This window comes from Erythrolamprus reginae, chromosome Z (assembly GCF_031021105.1).
Source record: "Erythrolamprus reginae isolate rEryReg1 chromosome Z, rEryReg1.hap1, whole genome shotgun sequence".
Classification (NCBI taxonomy): Eukaryota; Metazoa; Chordata; class Lepidosauria; order Squamata; family Dipsadidae; genus Erythrolamprus; species Erythrolamprus reginae.
Genome location: NC_091963.1, coordinates 26362767 through 26383801, shown reverse-complemented (window position 1 = coordinate 26383801; position 21035 = coordinate 26362767). Strand labels below are relative to the sequence as shown.

The 21035-nt window shown below is 36.9% G+C and overlaps 1 protein-coding gene across 3 annotated transcripts in view; it reads left to right on the top strand.

Annotated features, from left to right (window-relative positions):
• Positions 1-20563, top strand: part of CFAP69 (cilia and flagella associated protein 69) — a 57959-nt gene extending 37396 nt beyond the window's left edge. For 2 of the 3 annotated variants that reach the window (XM_070767314.1, XM_070767316.1), the window contains 10 exons: positions 283-395; positions 1768-1886; positions 4414-4495; positions 9567-9759; positions 11360-11497; positions 12977-13053; positions 13749-13946; positions 14169-14255; positions 18008-18112; positions 20008-20563. In XM_070767314.1, the coding sequence (XP_070623415.1) occupies positions 283-395; positions 1768-1886; positions 4414-4495; positions 9567-9759; positions 11360-11497; positions 12977-13053; positions 13749-13946; positions 14169-14255; positions 18008-18112; positions 20008-20184 (1289 nt within the window). In that variant the 3' untranslated portion in view covers positions 20185-20563. Of the gene's footprint in view, positions 1-282; positions 396-1767; positions 1887-4413; positions 4500-9566; positions 9760-11359; positions 11498-12976; positions 13054-13748; positions 13947-14168; positions 14256-18007; positions 18113-20007 lie in introns of all 3 variants that reach the window. The other variant, XM_070767315.1, reaches the window with a different exon arrangement.
• The last annotated feature ends 472 nt before the right edge of the window (positions 20564-21035 follow it).

Genomic DNA, 21035 nt, shown 5'->3' with positions numbered 1-21035 from the left:
CCCATTGAAAAGAATGTTTGCAGTTGAATTATATTACTTTCTCTAGTCTCATAGCTTTGAGAATGAGATTTGTATTCTGCAATATGAAAAATCTTGACTGAAATGCCCCTGCTTCTGCCAAGGAATTATTTTTTCCCTTGGCATAGTTTTTGATTTGGAGCTTTAAGCTTCATTGTCTTCCTTCATTTTCTTAACTGAGGAATAAGTACAGTACTGTATTCTACTGATATAATAATTTCTACTATAGCAGCCATAACCACTTTTATTGCTGTTTTCCACTAGGTATCTTAAAATTTACCAAAACTAATTATAAAGATTCTGCTCTTGTGATGGAGATTCAAAGCGATATCTTATTTATTCTGTCAACTCTTTGTGAAAATAATATCCATAGAAAGGTTTGTATTTCCTTGTGGATTTCAAAAGTTCATTGTGTGAATTTCCGATGAATAAGAAAGTGAAAAGTGTTCAAAGGTTATTTTATTTTATTTTTGGATTCTTCAGTGTCACCATCCATTAAGATTTTAAACTAGCATTCCTGAGTTGCTTTTGATTTGATTAGATTTTCAGATAACGTGGCTTTAGGATTGCATTATAACATGAAGTAATAAAGATCAGGAACAACCACATATAAATTGCAAAATATAGTACAGATATTTTTATTTATGTAATTACTGTACAACAGAAAGTTTTAAAATAATCTTGGAAATCCTACAATGCAATCTTATACTTATGCATAGATATATTTCTATAGCATCACCAATAGATTTGATTATCCTTTGTTTATAAACAATGTCAGCAAAGAGTATCTAGCACTTCCCAAGGCAGAACATTATGTTCCTTATTCTTTCTGATGTCCATTTGAAGTCTATGTGTCCTGTTAAGTACATTGTTTCTAATTTTGTCTTCTGGAATAACTCTGAAAATGTTATTCACCTACAGAGCAGGTATTCAGATACTAGTAGTCCATGACTTACAACCACAGTGAAAGAATTTAGTCAGGATTGTTTTCGCACTTATTACTGTTGTAGCAGCCCACTTATTACATTCAGCCATTTGGCAACTGAAATGTATTTATGACATTTGCAGTACCCCAGGGTCATGTGACAAGCAAAATCAATGAGGAAGCCACATTTACTTAACAACCCTCTTACTGAGTTAATAGTGATTCACTTAACATAACTGTGGCAAGAAAAATCAAAATGAGGCAAAATTCAATTAACAATTTTCTTGCCTATCAATAGAAAATTTGGGTTCAATTGTTGTTAAGTTGGAGACTACCTTTATTATATTGCAGGTATGTCTCTTTTAAATATATGTCACAGTTCTAGTCTTTCCTGAGTTTTATTTTCCAGATCCCTTATCATTTTGTTTCTTTTTTCTGAAAATGCTTCAGTGTAGGTTGCAGTTTTCAAATCAGAAGCAGATAAAACTGTTTTGGATCCAGTTTATGTAATCTTTACATAAAAAACTCGAGGAGCCCTCTATTTTCCTGGTCTCAAGAAGATATATTCTTAGGTTAAGGAAATAGCATCTGATCACATTGTGTTGTCATCTCTGTAAAGTCTTTTAAAGTCCCAAATTAATATTTTCCTGAGCCTGCATAGCTATTGTGCAAACCCAATAAATTGCAAAGATCTTATAAGAAACAATATGGAAAAGATGGTTATTAGGTTCCAAATGGACACAATATTTCAGATCCAAAGTAGAACAGACAGGAAGAATTATTTATAATTCTTACAGAATAATGTAAGTTTAACTATTAAACAGGAGCTCTTTGGATGGGAAGGAGTGGATACACTTATTCCATTTTTGAAGATAGATGCCAAAAAGTTCTGTAGTGGATTGGGTCATAATCGTCTTCTTTTCTGTGCTCTGGACTGCTTATGGTAAATATAGCAATTTCAAAAATTTTAATCTTTGAAAGAAAGGTGATAGACAGGGTTAGGTTAATTTATGGATCACAAAGAATAAAAAACATTTTCTTAATTTTGTCTTTAAGTATTTAATTTTAAATGGTTGTGATATTTAATTACCGTACTGATTTTTTTCATTATAGTTTTGTTAATTTTAAGAATGGACATATATTTGTTTTCTTTTAAAACTCTCCCCAACTTTAATCTTCCTGTTTAGTCCCATATTGCAAATACTAAATTCACACAACTGCTTTGTACAAGTAGGGGCAATATTTTGAAGATATCTTAATGAATATTCCTTCAATATACAGCTTATATCAATCATACTAATAAGTTGACTTTTGGGGGGAAAATAAACCAAGTGGAGCATGTACTTTACATCCAGGAAGTCTCAAATTTCATGTATTAAAGTGGAGTGTTTTTAGGAGTCATGTGAGAATATAGATGGAAGTATAGACGGGACCATGATCTGAAAGAAAAAGAAACATATCGAGGGGCACATGCTGATGTTAGACATTTCTTCACATTTATGTACATGTACAGAACATACATCCACGAACATAAGCTTAAACCAATACTGAAAGCTTCAGGAAACATGGCAGAAAAATAAGGAAGCAAAAGAATTGGGTAGGGAAAACACAGGATGACATGAGAGATAGTCAAGGAGGAAGTTGGAATAAGCATTTAGGAAAAAGTTGGAATGGTAGAATTCGTTGAGAGGGGATGAAGAAGAAAATGCAGGACGGGGCAAAGGGCGGGCTGGGAGCATTGCAGGTTAGCAGACTCCACCAGGAAGCAAAGGGACAGATCAGAAAATACAAGTACAGTAGTCCTTGATAAATAACCCTAATTGGGACTGAAATTTCCATTGTTAAGCAGTGAGGTCATTATGCCAGGATCTGCTTCTGCCCCATGTGTTCACCTGAACTTCAACAACCTCCATTCCCCTTTTTTCTGCCCTTTTACTACCATATACTGCAGCAGTCCCCAAACTACGGCCCTTGGGCCACATGCGGCCCGTTGAGGCCATTTATCCGGCCCGCGGGTGAGTGACAGGAGCACATCTAATTTTCCATTAATAAAATGCGGTATTTTGTTAGTAACTAACATCAATCATCAAAAAAGTTGCAAAAGTTTTTTTTTCTAATTTTGTCATCCAGTTACATTCTTTTAATTAAATTCCCTCCTCTAAAAAGTACACCAATTATATTTCTAACTTATTAACCATTATGCCAAAGTGCTTCCTTCTTTCTTTATACATTTTTCTATAGGCCAAGAAAACCTTGTACTGTATAGCCAATCAGATGTTAACAAAAGAAAATTAAAAATAAAACATAAACATATGAATTTCAGACTTCTTCCCCCCCCCCTAAATAGTACATTCCCATTTTGTTTTTTACTTTAAAATAAGGTATGTGCAGTGTGCATAAGGATTTGTTCATAGATTTTTTTAATAATCCGGCCCTCCAACAGTCCGGGGGACAGTAAACTGGCCCCCTATGTAAAACGTTTGGGGAGCCCTGATATACTGGGTATGTGGGAGTGACTGGGGTAGATTATAGGGGTGATACAGAAATATAATTTTATCATATTTTATTTATCTATATATTAAATTATTGTATTTTATTCCAATTTCATTTTAAACCGTATTTTATCCAATTCTATATTAAATTGTTTTTATCACATTTTAGTAATAAATCGTGTCTGGAACTCTGCACTTTATTATAAAATTTATTAATTGGATTTGTATGCCACCGCTCTCCGTGGATTCGGGGCAGCTCACAACAAAGATATAATACATAATCAAACAATTTGATCCAATTAATAATAGTTAAAAGACTTTAAAAACACCCTAACTTTGAAATGGTCCAAGAACTAATCAATAAAGTAAACTAACTGCTCTGAATATGAAAATATGTGGGGGTGGAGTTACAGCATACAGAGCAGAAAATCATCTGATTTTCTGTAAAAAGGTTGACTCAGCCTTCCATCCTTCCGAGGTGGGTAAAATGAGGACCCGGAGTGTGGGGGCAATAGGCTGGCTCTGTTAAACAGTGATATTGCTAACATGTTGTAAGCCGCCCTGAGTCTAAGGAGAAGGGCGGCATAAAAATTGAATAAATAAAATAAAATAAATAAAATAAATAAAATCCTACATTGTTACTATAGTGCTACTCAGTGTCAATAGCACTGGATTAGTTAAATCAGTGGTGTTATATAATAGAATGCATGTTTTAAAAATTAATTTAAATTTTTGAGACTAAATGTTTGTCAAATCAGGCTACAGTAGTTTAATGTCATCCACAACAATTCCTGGTGATACATTATTACATAAAATGTAAAAATACCTTTTGTATATTTTGAAAATATATTTTATATATCATAATTAATTATATTAGAAATTTTCTCCATTTGCAGCTTGTTAATGAAAATCATTCACTGACAGTATAAAGTTTAAATTGAAAATATATCCTACACACTGAAAATATTTTTATTTAAGGTGCTGTGTCATGGGATGCACTATTTTAGAAGACTATTTTCTTGAAAAAGAAGGTCTCTTCACACTATTAGATTTGCTTTTAGTAAGTACTATTATTTACATAAAAGTGGACAAAAATATTAATTATATTGTTAACTGGATCTTCTTAAACTATCATACAGAGTCATTAAAATATTTCAATAGATTCATTATTTTCTGTTAATGTTATTAACAATAAAGCAAATTATGTAGGAAAAAATGAAATGAAGCAAAATGAACACAAACCTCTTTGTAAAAGAACAAAACTAAATTGAACAGTCAAGAAAAGCATGTATGTAATTTATGCCTAATTCTAAATATAAAAAGGAAAAACTCAAAGAAAAAAATAGATTGTTATACTATTCAGTCAGATCACTGCATCATAAATGTAGGGCTGATGAATGACAAATTTCAGTAAGTCTACTTTATTTATTTATTTATTTAATGATTTATTTATTTATTACTTACTTCAATTTATAGGCCGCCCATCTCCTGATGGACTCAAGGTGACGTACAAGAATAAAAGAAAAATACGAAATTTAAAACCCCAATATTAAAAAACATTCATTCATCAATCATTCATTGCTACTGGCCAGAGCAGAATGTTGTTGCTTAGTAGTCCCAGGCCTGCTGGCAAAACAATGTTTTTAAAGCCTTTTGAAAGGCCACCCAATCCCAAAGGACTCAGGCATTTCCCCAAGCACCCTCTGAAACCCTTCTGGATCCATTAGGCTTCTGGGGCAGAACCACCTAATCAGTTCTGCCTCCCTGCAGTGGAGGATTGGAGCTGTAAAGTCAAGCTGTAGCAGGAAATGATCTGACCATGACAAGGGTGAAATTTCTTAACCCGTTAATTAATTCTTAACATCCCCCTTAAGCTTTATAGTTAGATAACAAGGTTCCTTCCATAAGTGCATAGTCATGTGTTTTCCAACTATTCCTGCTAATCAAGCAATAAATCTATGAACACTTAGAGGCAAACAAAATCATAACCAAAAGCCAATGTGGGTTTGTCAAAAAACAGATACTGTCAGACAACTCTAATTGCATTCTTTTATAAAGTGACAAGATTAGTGGACTAGAGAAATGCTGGAGATATAATTTACTTAGCGTTCAGTAAGGCATTTGTTAAAATAGACCACAACCTACTACCTAAGAATGCCTCTACTTAAGAACTTTTCTAGATAAGAACCGGGTGTTCAAGATTTTTTTTGCCTTTTCTTAAGAACCATTTTCTACTTAAGAACCCAAGCTTAGAAAAAATTCCCAGAAAATTTGAGAGTGGCACGAAGGCCTGGCCAGTTTCCTCCCATTCCCCTTTTAGTCCCAGCCATCTCGGGCTTTTCTGGGCTGCCAGACGAGCCTTTCGGTGGTGCTTAAGGAGGCTTTGGCAGTCCAGAGCAAACAAAGCATTATTCTTTCTCTGGGCACTTGGAAAGGGAATAAACCACTTCATTATGGTGACTCCCTTGCGCTGCCTCCCATACATTCAGCGCAAGGTTGCCTCCCGGAGCGTCTGGGTGCAGAAAGGCAAAAGGGGGAACTCCGCCCCGGCCAGATCAACTCGGCTTCACCAAAACCAAGGCGGCACCACAGTGAAGGAAAGGTGCCGGCTACACAGCGAGCGAGCGAGAGGGAAGGAATGGGAAGGAAGAGGAAGCAGGTAGCAGCAGCAGCTGCTGCCTTTCAGTCAAAAGAGTGGGAGGTTTCCTCCACTCGCCCGCCTTGGTTTCTCTGGCGTAGTGTATGGGAGGCAGCCTCGCACCGGGTGTATGGGAGGTGCGTGCTCCTCGTTGCCTCAGAGTCCCTCTTTTTTTTTTAAGCCTTAAAGTTTTGGATTTTTTTCATTCCTCTCACCTCACCTTCTTCCTTCAGCAGTGACTCTCCTCCTCCTCTTCTCCTCCCCACACCCAAATTCCATGCTTTTATTTCTTTCCTAGTCGGTTTGCATGCATTATTTGCTTTTACATTGATTCCTATGGGAAAAATTGTTTCTACTTACAAACTTTTCCACTTAAGAACCTGGTCACAGAACGAATTATGTTCTTAAGTAAAGGTGCCCCTGTATTTGATAAGATAGAAAAATGTGGGTTAGATAGCATCACCACCAGATGGATTCATAACTGACTGACCAACTGCACTCAATGTGTAGCCTTCAAGGGAACTGTATCTATATGGAAGGAAGTCTGTAGTGGGGTAGTCCGAGATTCTGTCTTAGGGCCAGTAGTCTTCAATGTCTTCATAAATGACTTAGATGACACCAATCTGGCAGGAATAGCCAATACTACAGAAGACAGGCTTAAGATAGGACAAACTTGAGCATTAGGTGCTACCTAACAAAATGAAATTCATTTGTGAAAAAAGTAAGGTTTTACATTTAGGCAAGAAAAACCAAATAAATGGGTATAGTTTAGGTCAGTGTTTCCCAACCTTTTTTGAGCCGCGGCACATTATTTATATTTTCAAAATCCTGGGGAACACTGAACGGGGGTGTGTGGGGTGGTGGCTAAAGAAAAGTTTTGACAAAAAAAAATCTTCCTCCATTTCGCTCTATTTCTCCCTCACTCTTTCTCTCTCTTCCTTCCCTTCTTTCTCTCTCTCCATCCCTCTTTCTTTCTTCCTCTCTTTTTTGCTCTCTTTCTCTCTCCCTCCTTCCCTCCCTATATGTCTTTCTCTCTCCCTTGCTCTCTGCCTCTCTTGCTATCTCTTTCATTCTCTCTCTTTCTTTCTTTCTCTTTCTCTCTCTCTTGCTATCTCTTTCTCTCTCTCTGTGTCTCTCTTTCTCTGTCTCTCTTTCTCTCTCTCTTGCTAGCTCTCTTTCTTTCTTTCTCTTTCTCTTCCTCTGTCTCTCTCTCTCTGCCTCTCTTGCTATGTCTCTCTTGCTCTCTCTCTCTCTCTGCCTCTCTTGCTATGTCTCTCTTGCTCTCTCTCTCTTTCTCTCTCTTCCTTTCTTCTCTGCGGAGGCCGGCAAAGGTTTTTCTTATTTTAAATGTTCCGGGTGGCAGGGGCACGCACACACCCCCGACATTCCAAATCCTGCCTCAGCTGTGAGAAGAACGCCTGCCCCGCCTGTCCTGCAGCCCTTTCGCTGACAGCCTGGGACAAAAGCGCTCGGTGAAGGGACTGCAAGAGGGACCGGGCGGGCATTAGCAGCCGGATGAGGAGGACGAGAAGCCACCCCCAATCCCCCCCTTCCCTGGGTGCCTTCCAAAGGCCCCTGGAAAAAGGCAGGAGGTAGCAACGAGGCGCGAGGACAAGCAGGCAGCTTGGCGGAGGGGAAGCGCCGAGGGGCTCTCCTCCTTCCCCACCCCCGCGCTTCTCTCCCGCCCTGGCTTTCGCTTCGCCCGCAGATTTCCCCGCAGTTCAAAAGGAGGCAAGAGGTGGCCTGGATGAAATTGCGGGGAAATCATGGGGCGAAGCGAAAGCCAGGGCGGGAGAGAAGCGCGGGGGTGGGGAAGGAGGAGAGCCCCTCAGCGCTTCCCCTCCGCCAAGCTGCCTGCTTGTCCTCGCGCCTCGTTGCTACCTCATGCTGCTCTCACCATGGCTGCGTGCGGTTCCGGTGCCCCTGGCTGAAGGTCGTCCTGTGGCTGGTCTTGGGCTTTATGGTGGCTTCCTGGTTCCCTCTCCTCCCTCCGCCTGTGTCTACCGCCAGCGCCTCATTCCTCGGAGCTGCCGCTTCCTTCCAGGCAGCCCAGCCACGCTGCCGTAGAAAGTGCAGAGGTTATTGCCGCCGCCTCTGCCTCCACTCAGGGAGCCACCGTGGTTGAGCTGAGTGAGAGGAAAAAGCGCGGTGACCACGGTGGCTCCCTGAGTGGAGGCAGAAGCGGTGGCAATAACCTCTGTGCTTTCTACGGCAGCGTGGCTGAGCTGGATGGAGGGAAGCGGCAGCTCCCACTCGAGGAACCCACGGCAACGGGCGACGGCTTGGTGGGAGGCGACGGCGGGAGACACAGGCGGTGGGAGGAGAGGGAACCAGGAAGCGACTGTGAAGCCCAAGACCATCCACAGGACGACATTCAGGCAGGGGCGCCAGCAGCGCCCCGCCCAGCTGGAACTTCTCGCGGCACACCTGGCCATGTCTCGCGGCACACTACTGTGCCGCGGCACACCGGTTGGGAAACGCTGGTTTAGGTGGTAGCTGGGTCAATAGTAGTAATAGTGAGAGGGATCTTGGAGTGCTAGTATACAGTCACTTAAATATGAGCCAACAGTGTGCTGTAGCTGCCAAAAATCCCCTCCCCCATCCACCCATCCCTGAACAAGGATCCGAATGCCGGCGGTAATAAGGCAAAAGGGGTGAGTTTTGGGCTTGCATGCATTATTCGTTTTTACATTGATTCCTATGGGAAACATTGTTTCATCTTTCGAACTTTTCTAGTTACGAACCTCGTCACGGAATGAATTAAGTTCGTAAGACGAGGTACCACTGTAGTTTTCAGAAAACTTAGACTTTTTAAAAAAGACATTATTCCCTAAAATGAAGTTAAGGATATAAATAAACATTTTTTTTAGGATTTAAATAAGTATCACCTATTGTTATCAGAGAAAAGAAGGCTGCATACAAGATTGGGGGATGGTGGGGGGAAGCATAAATGCAAAACACATAACCAGCACCTGAATTGACTTTTTATGGGATTACTTTCATAGTTTTGAACATAGTTGTAAAACAATGAAAGTTAGAAACTTTTAACTTATCTAAAATTGTGACAAATGTCCTTTGGAATTGAAATTTTCTCGATAATATGAATAATGCCATGCTCCTAAACCTAAACACATATTAAAGGCTATATGTAATTTTGATTGTTATTGTTCCTTTTTCTTTACAGGATAATAAAGATTTCAAACAATATTTGTTTCATGTATCCCCAAAATACGTGTTTCATACTTCTCAAAATAAACATTTTACATTTCAATGTGGCATAAAATTTTGTGATCTCTAATGTTCATAATTTCAAGTTACAGAGAGCTTCTCATAAACTTCATTGTTATGGAGAACTCTTATGTTAAAATCTGTTATATATTTGAATTCCTGTAGCTAATATAGGAATTGGATGAAGGGTTATTATTTTTTAAACTATCTTAGGTCTTTGGTTATTTTATTCATAACTTCTTTTCTGTTTTTTCTTTCTCTGAAGTTAGATCAAAAGAATGTATGTAACCTAATTCTTGGAATATTAGTTGAATTTTGTGATAATCCTAAAACTGTATCCCATATCAATGTATGGCGAGGGAAAAAAGACCAAACAGCAGCTAATTTATTAATAAATCTATGGAGACAAGAAGAAGAAGAGATGGGAGTAAAACATGATAAAGTTGGAAGAATTGTTGGTAAGTACTAGTGCATGCTATTTTATCTCATGAATAACCATAGTCTGAAGACAATCCTAATGTTTTGGATTTTTTTCAATCCTACATAAAAACTGTCACTTTAGTCACACATAGATGTGACCAAAACTGTTTTTAATGCTTCGATAAGTTAGAAAACATATGGATAAATTAGTCATTTTAAAAATTGGATAGGAAAAGACAAAAATCACTTGATCACATCAACTTATGTCTGCAGTTCCAATGGCAGTAGTTAAGCAAATTACATACTATCATTCAGAGCAATATCACATGACCGTGATTTCTGATTTCCTGCTGGGTTTCCCATTGAATTTGTGGGAAGCTAGCAGTAAAGATTGTGAATAGTGATCACGTGACTGTGGATACTGCAACAGCAATAATTGGACACCACTTGCAAAGTACCAAATTATAATTGTGAGTGCAGGGACATGTACCAGCTGCAATTTTGAGGACTAGTCATTAGGTCTTCTCATTCAGTGTGGTTATAACTTCAGTTACTTTAGTGAGCAATAGTTAAACAAGAACTACTTGTACTAAAATGATTAATTAATTTATATTTATTTGGATATTATCTCATTAAAAAGTCACTCGGTGGCATATAATAAAAACATAAAATGATAATATACAAAAGAAATCACCCAATCCATAAAATTTAAAAATTCTGACTAAAAGGCAAATGATGGGCAGCAAGTATGAACAGAATGGAAGCATCTCTGCAACTCACTTATCTTACATTTTCCTCTATAAACTTTTATAGATATATGGACCATTATTAAAAAGTCATAGTTCATGTCTGTGGAAGAGGGACAACTACAAAATATAAATATATCTGCATGCTTATATTTTTTATCTATCTATGGCTGAACTTAAGAATCATGCTGGGATTTATAGTTAAATCAGAAGCTGTACTTCCTAAAAATGTACCAGTATATTATTTTAAAAAGTAAGGACATGCTTTTTCCCATGATTTTTTTACCATGAAATTTGAAACAGGTTGTTTTTCATAAACATCAGTTTTCTAGAAAATAATGATTAGTATCAATGAAGACAACATAGAGATCAGAATGTAATACAACAAATATGATTTCTTAACAAATATTCTGTTCTTTTTCTGCAACCAAATTACATAGGTTAACTTTATACCCAGTCATTAAAATCATATAATCTTCAAGATACCTCACTAATTAAAATACAAGTAACATTGCTATAAATGTAATACTTTTTTAAAAAACTGAAAAGTTATTGAATAATATGAAATCTAGTAGATGCAGATGTTAAGTAATTTCAAAATGAAAATACATAAATAGATCATTGCTGTAATAATAGCTGAAAAAGTTTGCAAGTATTTACAGTTTTTTGGCTATATACTATTAAGAAATATACAGTTGTTTTTGCAGAACCTTGCATACTGCTACATCTCTCAAGTATAAATAAAGCCATTCTAATTTTCATCATCTATCTGCATTAAGGAATTATTATTTCTAAAACCTTTCTTTAAATAAAATACAGCATGCAATTAATATTTCACTAAAATATTACAGTTGCTGTAAACTTTTTAATGAGTTTTTTTATAATGCCATAGATACAAAGAAACCACTAGTTGGCGAGTTCCAAAAAGCACAAGAAGTAATTCCGATGCCTGCTAGCTATCCCACTATTGCTGTCATGGATGTTGCTGAAAATATGAGAGCAAAAATTTATTGTCTACTATGTAAATTAGGTAAGGATCGTGAGGTTTCTTCCCCAAAAATTGCTTTTTCATGTATTATTGATTTTAAAAATTGACACAAGCCAACTTTAAAAAAAACCAACAACCCAGAATTGTAAGGATTATAGTTCAGTTGCTATTACAAAACATTAATAATAAAATTGGTCTTGAAGATGCTTTTGTTTTGTAGATTTATTGTGTAAAAAAGTTATGCAAGTACAAGCATTTTTTAATTAACGATAGAATTAGAACTGGAGTTTCCATTACTAAATGATGTATGGTGTTGTCAAGTACGGATGTACACCTATGGTGTCATATGACTGCATTACTTAGGGGCAACAATCCCTATTCCTATGTTATCTGAATCCCACAAGTCATTGGGCAAAATTCCATCCCAACCTATACCATTCCCAGCTTGGCCTGTCTCAGTTCCGAATCTCAGTAAGGTAACAGACTGCCATCTCTTCAGCTCCCACATCCACGTATATTTCTTCTTCTTTTTTTTGGTTACCCTATAAAGTGGCATGCAGCACCAACAGTGTTGATAGGGCTGAGGCTGAAGTAGATGCCCAGGGCTTCAGCAATCTCAGCTGCACACTGTTGTCTTTAGGCCTCAGCTTCAGACACAGCACTACTACCACTGCTACCTACCTGAGCAGAAATCTAAGCCTGGAAATTTGGAAGGTGTCATAAGCATTGTGAGAAGTACTGCAGGAAGATGGCACTCAATTTGGATAAGAATGCACAAGATTTGGAGGGGAATTTGTTCAGCCTTGCAAAAAAGGCCTGGCATGGCCAGCAGCTTCTCACACATGGTCAGATTGAGCATACCTTGTTAGTAATCAGAGAAAGAAAATTGAAAGATAGGATGGGAGTAGCAAGGCCAGCTTTGACAGTAGCTATTACTTTGTGCTCTGGCATTGAACTGGCTGATAACAGTATAGGGCCTGAGATGGCACTCCTTGGTAATAGCACTCCTTTTGTGTTGGCTTGCGCTGGCAGTACTGAGACTGACTTAGCAAGATTGCTGAAGGCCCTGGGACTCTATAATAATAATAATTAATAATAATTTATTAGATTTGTATGCCGCCCCTCTCCGAAGACTCGGGGCGGCTCACAACAACGATAAAAACAATATTATACTGGCACCAATATTATACTATGCCAGCCCTAGTGCCACTGTCAATGCCAAGTCTACTTGCAGTGCAGTCAAAAGAGCAGAGATGTCGAGATAAAGGGTGAGGAGAGTTAAAACACCTGTATCATCATAAGAAGAAATGGACTGTTCAGCACCTGAGTTCAGATCACATGACTCTGCAGGTGCTGCAACAACCATAACTTTAGGAACTAGACATTAAGTATCAGTCACCCAGTATTGCTTTGTGGGAATAACTTCATTTTGCTAATGTGTGCATTCTGCATAGGTATGAGACAATCTTAATATTTAAAAATCATGTTGCTTTAAAAATAACAATTGATGCATTACTTCAGGTTTTGAAAACTTGCCTGGACTCTGTGCAAGGGATTTTCTTACACTTGCTATTATACGGAGATACCTAGATTTCAAGGTAAGTACCAAAACTAATCCTTTATTGTTTCATTGGTGCGGTTAATAGATGTGGAGAAATATGTTTATTTCCTAATTTTACTATTCCCAAAAACTATTGTAACTATAAAAAATTAACTTAATATTTATTCCCTAAATTTACTAGAGGTCTCAGCGAATTAAGACCTGACCAATATTATTTGAAAGTAGGATCATAATATCGGTAAAAGGTAGAAGATATTTTAATCAGGTTTTTTTACAAAGATTTCTAATTTTTGCTATTAGACAACTGAGTCTGTTAGTTTCATATTTGATATTATAGTTTTTCAGGTGATCTGTAACAAAAAAATTAAAAAGCAGATGTAGGTTAAGAGTAGATAATTGATGCAAAGTACAAAAACTCTGCAAAGATTTGATCAATTGAAGGAACTGCCTACTTTATTGCATCTGTCAGTGCAGAGCAAGGAAGCAATATTATTTTATTCATCCTTTTCATAGTCTTAACTACTCCTTGAGTTACAGTGGCACACAAGGCTTTAAAGAACTGTTGAGTTTTGCTTTCCAAGGAAGTGCTGAGTTTTGCTTGGAAATTATTTCCTGACAAATTTCTCCAATACAGTACTACTTGGATAATTAATAGTTTACTGAGGTGGGATGGGAAATTAATACAATATTGATAGTATTTTAAAATATCTTATTTGTTTATAACATATAAAGGTTGGTGAGATCTGGGATGAAATATGTGCCGAACTTAAAAAAGAAAAGTTTAGACCAGTGACACCTGACCAGGAAGCATTACAAGTTATTACTGAAGCCCTTGAAAATGTTGGAAAGATTGTAGTCTCTCTCCAAAATGAGATGTTAGAAAGCCAGCAGTTTCAGGAACTTCAGGAGGAGGAAAAATGTTATGGAAAGGTAAGTTTGTGCCACAATATATTTAGTAATTTAGTCTATTTAGTAATAACTACTGTGGCTGGTTACCTCTTTAATGTGGTGACACTTTTGTAAGATACACACACATTTGCAGATATATAATGACTTGAACTTTACCCTTTACTAAACTATAAGCTAAGATTTTTCCATTAGAAAGATTTCTAAAGAATGAAGAATGTTTCCTTCTCCTGTTTTTCCTTATAGATTCATTCTCTCCATAAGCAAAAAGAACTAGTCAATAAATCTTGGGAAAATTTCTTAGCTCGGACATCAAACTATGAGGCTTTAAAGGTAAGAAAGTATTCAGTAAACTTCACCAGGGATAACAGTATGTTTCAAATTAATATTTCTCTAAATAACTGAATTAATGGGTTACTAGTGAAGTCATTACACTATTAATTGTTTAAAAATAGATTGAATATTAAAAATATGAAAAAGCATGTTAATAATAGTCAGTGAATAAATAAGCATATTAAGAATAAGCAATGAATAAATAATTTCTAAAATATTGGCAGAAGAATTATTTTCAGGTTTATTATAGTTGCTGACTGTGTGGTTATTTTATGTAGTATGCTTTACGTGTAGCATAACTATTTACATAATCACATCATTTTAGTTCAGGATTGACACTTAGAAAAGCGTGGTTTGAAATATTCTCTTATGAATCATTCTGACATTAAATTTCTTATTAACGGGGGGATGGGCGGGGTCAAAGACTGCAACGACACGGAGCTGCCCTTGCTCCCATGAGAGTAGCTCCGAATCTCCACCATCTGGGGGTCTCGGTTCTTCTGAACCGAGCCCTCACCTCTTTGCAAGGGAGGGGACACAGGGGACCCTGTCGGGGGTCTGATTGGGGGGTTGGCAAACCCCCATTGGATGAACTAGCCTGTCTTGCACCGGCAGTGGTGCGAAGTCAGCCAGACAGCAATGTCTGTGCTGACAATAGTCATGCGGAGGCAACACAACGCAGGAGATGAAAGGAGACCGGTAACATCTGGGAAGAGAAAAAAAGCTTGAGCATAGGCAAAGTGAAGAAGTAGCTGGCGGTATGCTGGTGAGAATGGAATGCTAAAGACTTTAAAAAAGATTTTTGGAGAATAGTTTATAAAAAGGAAAAAGAAAAGCCGGAAGTGGGAACATAGTGGCTCCTTAGTAATGGAGGCGTGCAGCGAAAGCTACGACTCAGCAAATTGCCCAATATTTTCTCTCCTGTTTGGAAGGGCTTTAAAGGCTGTTTAAAATTTGGAATTTGGCTTCGATTTGATTTGATTTGGATGATATTTGGACTTCTTTTTCGTTCTTTTTCTCGTCGGAATTATTTCTCTCCGCATTTAAGGAAGTGATGTATTGGTGTGAATTTGGTCTGCCGTCTTTTTGTTTTGAGGAGCTATTGCACTGCGATTCAAGATTTGCATTTCTATAAGTAAAAGAAGCTAATAGAGGATTTTAAAAAATGGTTGTTTATTGATTGTGTATCTTGCAAGGATGGACTCTCTTTGTAATTTTCTTAACTTCATGAGGAAAGGAGGACATTGGCATCTAAGTTTGTATACGTTGGATTCTATCTGGTAGAGACACTTTTGAACTCACATCTGGAGCTACTGTGGGAGTGGAAACATGAACGATAACAGCAAAGCAATCGTGGAGTAATGAATTTTGCAGAGACGTGGTTACATAACTTGGTTATAAAGCTTGGCAAGAAACTCAACTTTTTAAAAAACTGCTTCTTTTATAATTAGATTGGAGCTACAAATGGATTTATATTTGGAGAAAGATTTATGGACTTGAAATATGTTTGATAACAACAACGGTACCTTTAAGGAAAAAACATATTTCTAAATTTTTTTAATAATGCAAAGATCGCAACTACCTTAACTAAAATTAGATTTTAAGGAAATTTTAAAGTTAGAGAGATTGTGTTTTGATTGGGAGACATAAGGGCTTGATGGAGGGGGAATTTACTATTGGGAACAAAGATAATTATGTTGTGAATAATATATAATTAAGTATTTTTGCTTGAATCTATAAAACTATCTTTTGGGTAAAATTTAAAACATAAATCTTTGAAATTTGGAAATAAGGAAATGATACAAATGGAGGTGTGATATATTTTTCTTAGAGGATAATTAATATTAAGGTGTAATAAAATCATATTGTTTTAAATATTTGGAGAAGGGGGGTGGAGTAGAGCTAGTATGTGGAAAAATGTAAGGGAAATATATTGGAATTCAGGGCACTGTTATCACATTTTTGTTATGTATAATCAATTTGGAACATGAAAGGATTATGGAATTAATAATGGACTTGGTAATGGATTTAATAATGGAATTAATTGAGGTGACTTAGTAATGAACTGAATTATTATAGCGCTTTTCAAATCATATTTCAGCTTTGGGTGGCTCCCCTGTGTGGAGCCAACCCCCCCTCCTCCTGCAAGCTAAAGTTCAGGTTGGGACATTGGAGGGACCGGGAGAGGTGGAAAAAAATCCTCTGGGCAAGTTGTGCCGGGAGAGGGCGTGTGTGCTGGGCAGGGATCCTCCAAAGTTACCATTAACCGAAGCCTTGAATGGCAGATCTAGCGGAGGCTAGTGAGGGGAACCCTACTGGCAGCTGTGGCTCCCGGGCGGCTTCGGTGCAGCTCTTAGAGCGGGTGGGACAGGCACTGTTGGCAGAGGGTGGGAGGGCGACCGGCAAGCATTGCGGGAGGGAAGGTGGCGTCTCCAGGCTCTCCGGTCCATCCAGGAGCTGAAAGTTCCAACTTTCCCCACACCCGGCTTTGGTCTTTTGCGGGCTTCTGGCAGGAGGTTGCGGTGAGCAATGGATGGATGGGTCTCCCATGGACACATTTTGATGGCGAGATGGGGGAAAACCCCTCTTGCCCGCCGCTTTCTCAGTTCGCCTGTCCGCACTCCGTTCAGCTTCACTTCGTCTGCCCACCGCTTTTTAAAAATCCTTAAAGTTTTGGATTTTCCTAATGGGCTTGCACGCATTATTCACTTTTCCATTGATTCCTATGGGAAACATTGTTTCGTCTTACGAACTTTTCACCTTACGAACCTCATCCTGGAACCAATTAAGTTCATAAGATGAGGTATTACTGGACTTAGATTGATTCCAATGGGTCATCAGGGGTTTCTTTTTCTTTTATTCCTTCCTTTTTTCTTTTTTATTTCTTTGTTAAGGAATAGGGCAGGAGGTTCTTAGGATAGGAACATTATTATTTCACAGGATATAGACATTAGGAAGGTTTGAATCAATGGTTGTTTTTTTCTTTCTTAATTAGAATTATTGTTTCATGATTTAGATTGGGATGGAGGAGTTTAGTGGTTTATAGATGAACTTTAAGGTTTGGAAATTTTTGATGGTGTTATACTGAGCTATTTTGGGAAGTTGGTGAGAGGAGGAGGAAAGATTCTTTTTCTCCCTCTTCCCTCTTCTTCTCTTTTTGGTTTGATTTATCTCTTTCTTTTTTCTATTTAAAAAACATTTTTTTAAAATAAACTTTAATAAATAAACATGGTGAGTAATAATCTAAATGGTTGCTAAGGGAATGGGAAATTGTAATTTAGGGGTTTAAAGTGTTAAGGGAAGGCTTGGGATACTGTTCATAGCCAAAAATACTGTATTTACTTCCGCATCACTACTTCGCAGAAATTCGACTTTCGCGGGCAGTCTTGGAACGCATCCCCCGTGAAAATCGAGGGAACACTGTATATGAAAATTGAAATGGAAGAGATGTGGAGAAATTTGAACTACTACAGCCTAATTAACTTGAGGCAGTTAAAATTTGGATCAGTTTAAAAGATGTTTTAGCAATATCATATTAATATAATATAAGAAATTTGAGCAGCTATTTATTTTCCAGATGTCAAAAGTAAAGGAGGTAGCATAATTTTAAAAATTGAATCATTGATGTATTTAAACAATTTTATGTTGTTGGTACTTTTGGTGAGAAAAATAAAACATTTTGTGGGGAAAAATTCTTATTAACAAAAGCTAATTTACCTATGAACTTAAAATTTTCCTCTTTTTTTTGCTAGAAAGCAAAAAGACTTCGAGAAAAAGCTATAGAAAATTCTAAATCAAAGATAAAACACTATGGTGGGACTTTCCATCCAACTGATATTAAAGGCCTAAATACAACTGTAAGTAAAATTCATAATTGTTCATTTCTAATCCAAATTAAAGCAATTATTATTTTTATTTTATTATTTATTTACATCCTATTTTTATGATTTTTGCAAAAACTCAGGACAGAGAACATATTTCATACAGCTCTTCCTATTTTCCCTATCACCATAACCCTATGAGGTGAGTTGGGCTAAGAAAGAGTGACTGGCCCACCCATCTGGCTTTCATGGCTAAGGCAAAACTTTGCATTCATGATCTTTAACTTTCTGTCTTGGTGCATTGATCACTAGTCCAAACTGATTCAATCAAATATTCAATGTATAAATCATTATTGAAAATATGAATTATATTACCATAAAGCAAGATATTCTATAAATAAAATATACAAACTTATAAGATATGCCATAAATGTGCCAAAATATTAAGTGTATTATTCTAGTATGCGCATGACCCTATGGATATTTAAGGAAAGCTTATTTTCCTTTTATCAATTATTTTATTATTATTATTTATTCGATTTGTATGCCGCCCCTCTCCGAAGACTTTTTTTAAATGACCTTTTAAAAAAAAAACTAGTAGTCTGTACCTATGGAGATTCTCAATCAATCAGGTCATGTTTGTCCCAAAGGTGTTTTTTTCAAGAAGCAACTGGACTTTTTTGTTTTTCTTTGAAGAAGGGAGCTGAATTAGCTTCTTAGATGAGAAGTGAAATGTCTTCAAAAAAACCCTAAAAAGTCCAGTTGCCTCTTGAAAAAAAAGTACCTTTGGAACTTTCTTTTAGGAAGACATTTCTAATATACTATTTTAGAGGTCCCACTCATCATCTTCAGGCTGGTGGTTCTGTCCTTGTTCTCAGGCGAACACTGCGAGACCAAAATATGAACAAGCGGGATGATACCTCTCGCTTACCAGACATCTGGAAACCAGCCCTCAAACATATCCCAGCCACAGAAACCAGACTCAGGACACACATTGTAAAGCAATCAAGCAGCCTGCAAGTTCTAACTACTCAGGACATCACGCCTAATCTACAACCATTAACTAATCAGCATACCTCAGCTACATCAACGACCCCAATTGTTACCCCTCTGACTCACCAGGAAGTTTCTACACAGCAGGCAATTGCTGAGCCATCAAACCACACCCAGCCACCAGTATTTATAGAAGGAAGGCAGCTCAGGTCTCGCAGTGTTCGCCTGAGAACAAGGACAGAAACACCAGCCTGAAGATGACGAGTGGGACCTCATCGAAACGACGCCAGAAATTTCCAAATCCTACACGGGAAGAAACCCGAATATACCAAGACCGTCATATATATATTCAAGCTTCAGCACGAAGCTTGAAACTTCAGCCTGATGATGGTGAATGTGATTTCACCGAAACGTCGCATAGACACATATAATGATACTTTTGATTAACATACACAGTCACACACATAAACATAAAAATACAATCTATAGGATTACATACTGTTAAAAGTAGAATTTAAAAGACCTTCCTTTCTTAGAATAAGAAAATAATGCTGATCAATGACTGGAATAAAGATCCTACTATAGTGAGAAGCAGTTCTTAGAACTCCAGAAAAAACATAGGGGGAAATACATAGGGGGAATTTTAGTCAATTCCGACTTCATAGATTATGTTTATATAAATATATATATAAAACCTTTAATAAATAACTCAAACCTGAGCTATAAAATAAGGATATATTTTTGAAACAAAAATGTAACTTTGATAAAGTAAATAAAGTAATAAACAAACATTTTTAAAGTCATTTTAATCAAATTTTGCCTTTTAGGTTTTTCTTTTAAGGTTTCAACCTGTCAGTTTTTCAGGTTGGAAAAACAACAATGAAACAGTTCTTGTTTTTGTTTTTTCAGATTATTGAGCAACATTTTTATTTTTGCAGGTTGCATCTGGTCGCTTGGTAACAGTAGAAAGTACACCTGCTGAATTAATTGGAGGGCCACTAGCTGATACAGATCTTGCACTGAAAAAACTTCCAGTTCGTGGAGGAGCCTTAAAAAAATTTGAAGGAGTTAAAGGAATGGAGTCATTCAAGAAAAATTCAGTACCTGTGAAATAAATGTTGTCCAATACTGATATTGACAGTTCTGCATCGTTCTGTACTTAGAGCTTGTTTAATGTATAGGTGTATCATAATGGCCTATTGCAGGGGTAGGCCAAGTTGGCTCTTCTATGACTTGTGGACTACAACTCCCAGAATTCCTGAGCCAATCATGCTAGCTCAGGAATTCTGGGAGTTGAAGTCCACATATCACAGAAGAGCCAACTTTGCCTACCCCTGGCCTATTGGATCATTTGGAACCTTGGTAAAATATTATTTTTAAATAGCATATACTTGTATCTATGAGTGCATATATGCATATTCATGTATAATAATCTAAAATAATATGGATATCATTAATATTTTAACTAATAAATCTAGTGCATTCTGAAGATCAGTTATGTTTAATTTTTGCGGAATTAATTCAATTTGCATTCTGTGACTGAATACTAACTAAGATGTGTTTAACTCTGTATTATGCTATTTATGCTAGCAAACATCTGAATCATAAAAAGAAAGAAAAAGGACATTTAGGAAATAAAATGAAAGTGCTATTGGTAATCACTGTTATAATTCAGCAATTACTTCCTAATAAGATGAATGGGAGAAATGCTGGAACATGATGTTGCAGAGCTATTAAAGGGTTTTTAAAAAAACATTTGTTAACAAAGTGGATAACTATTGATTGCCCTTATATGCATCTTAGTTCACTTTGAAATGTACATACTGAAATCAAAGACATCAAGAGTAATATTTTCTTTTCAGGGAAAATGATGATCAAAATAATTTCAAATACTGAGAACTATATTGACTTTTCATGGAATTTGTTTCATGTAGAAACTCTGAGTCATAATTCACACATAATTCAC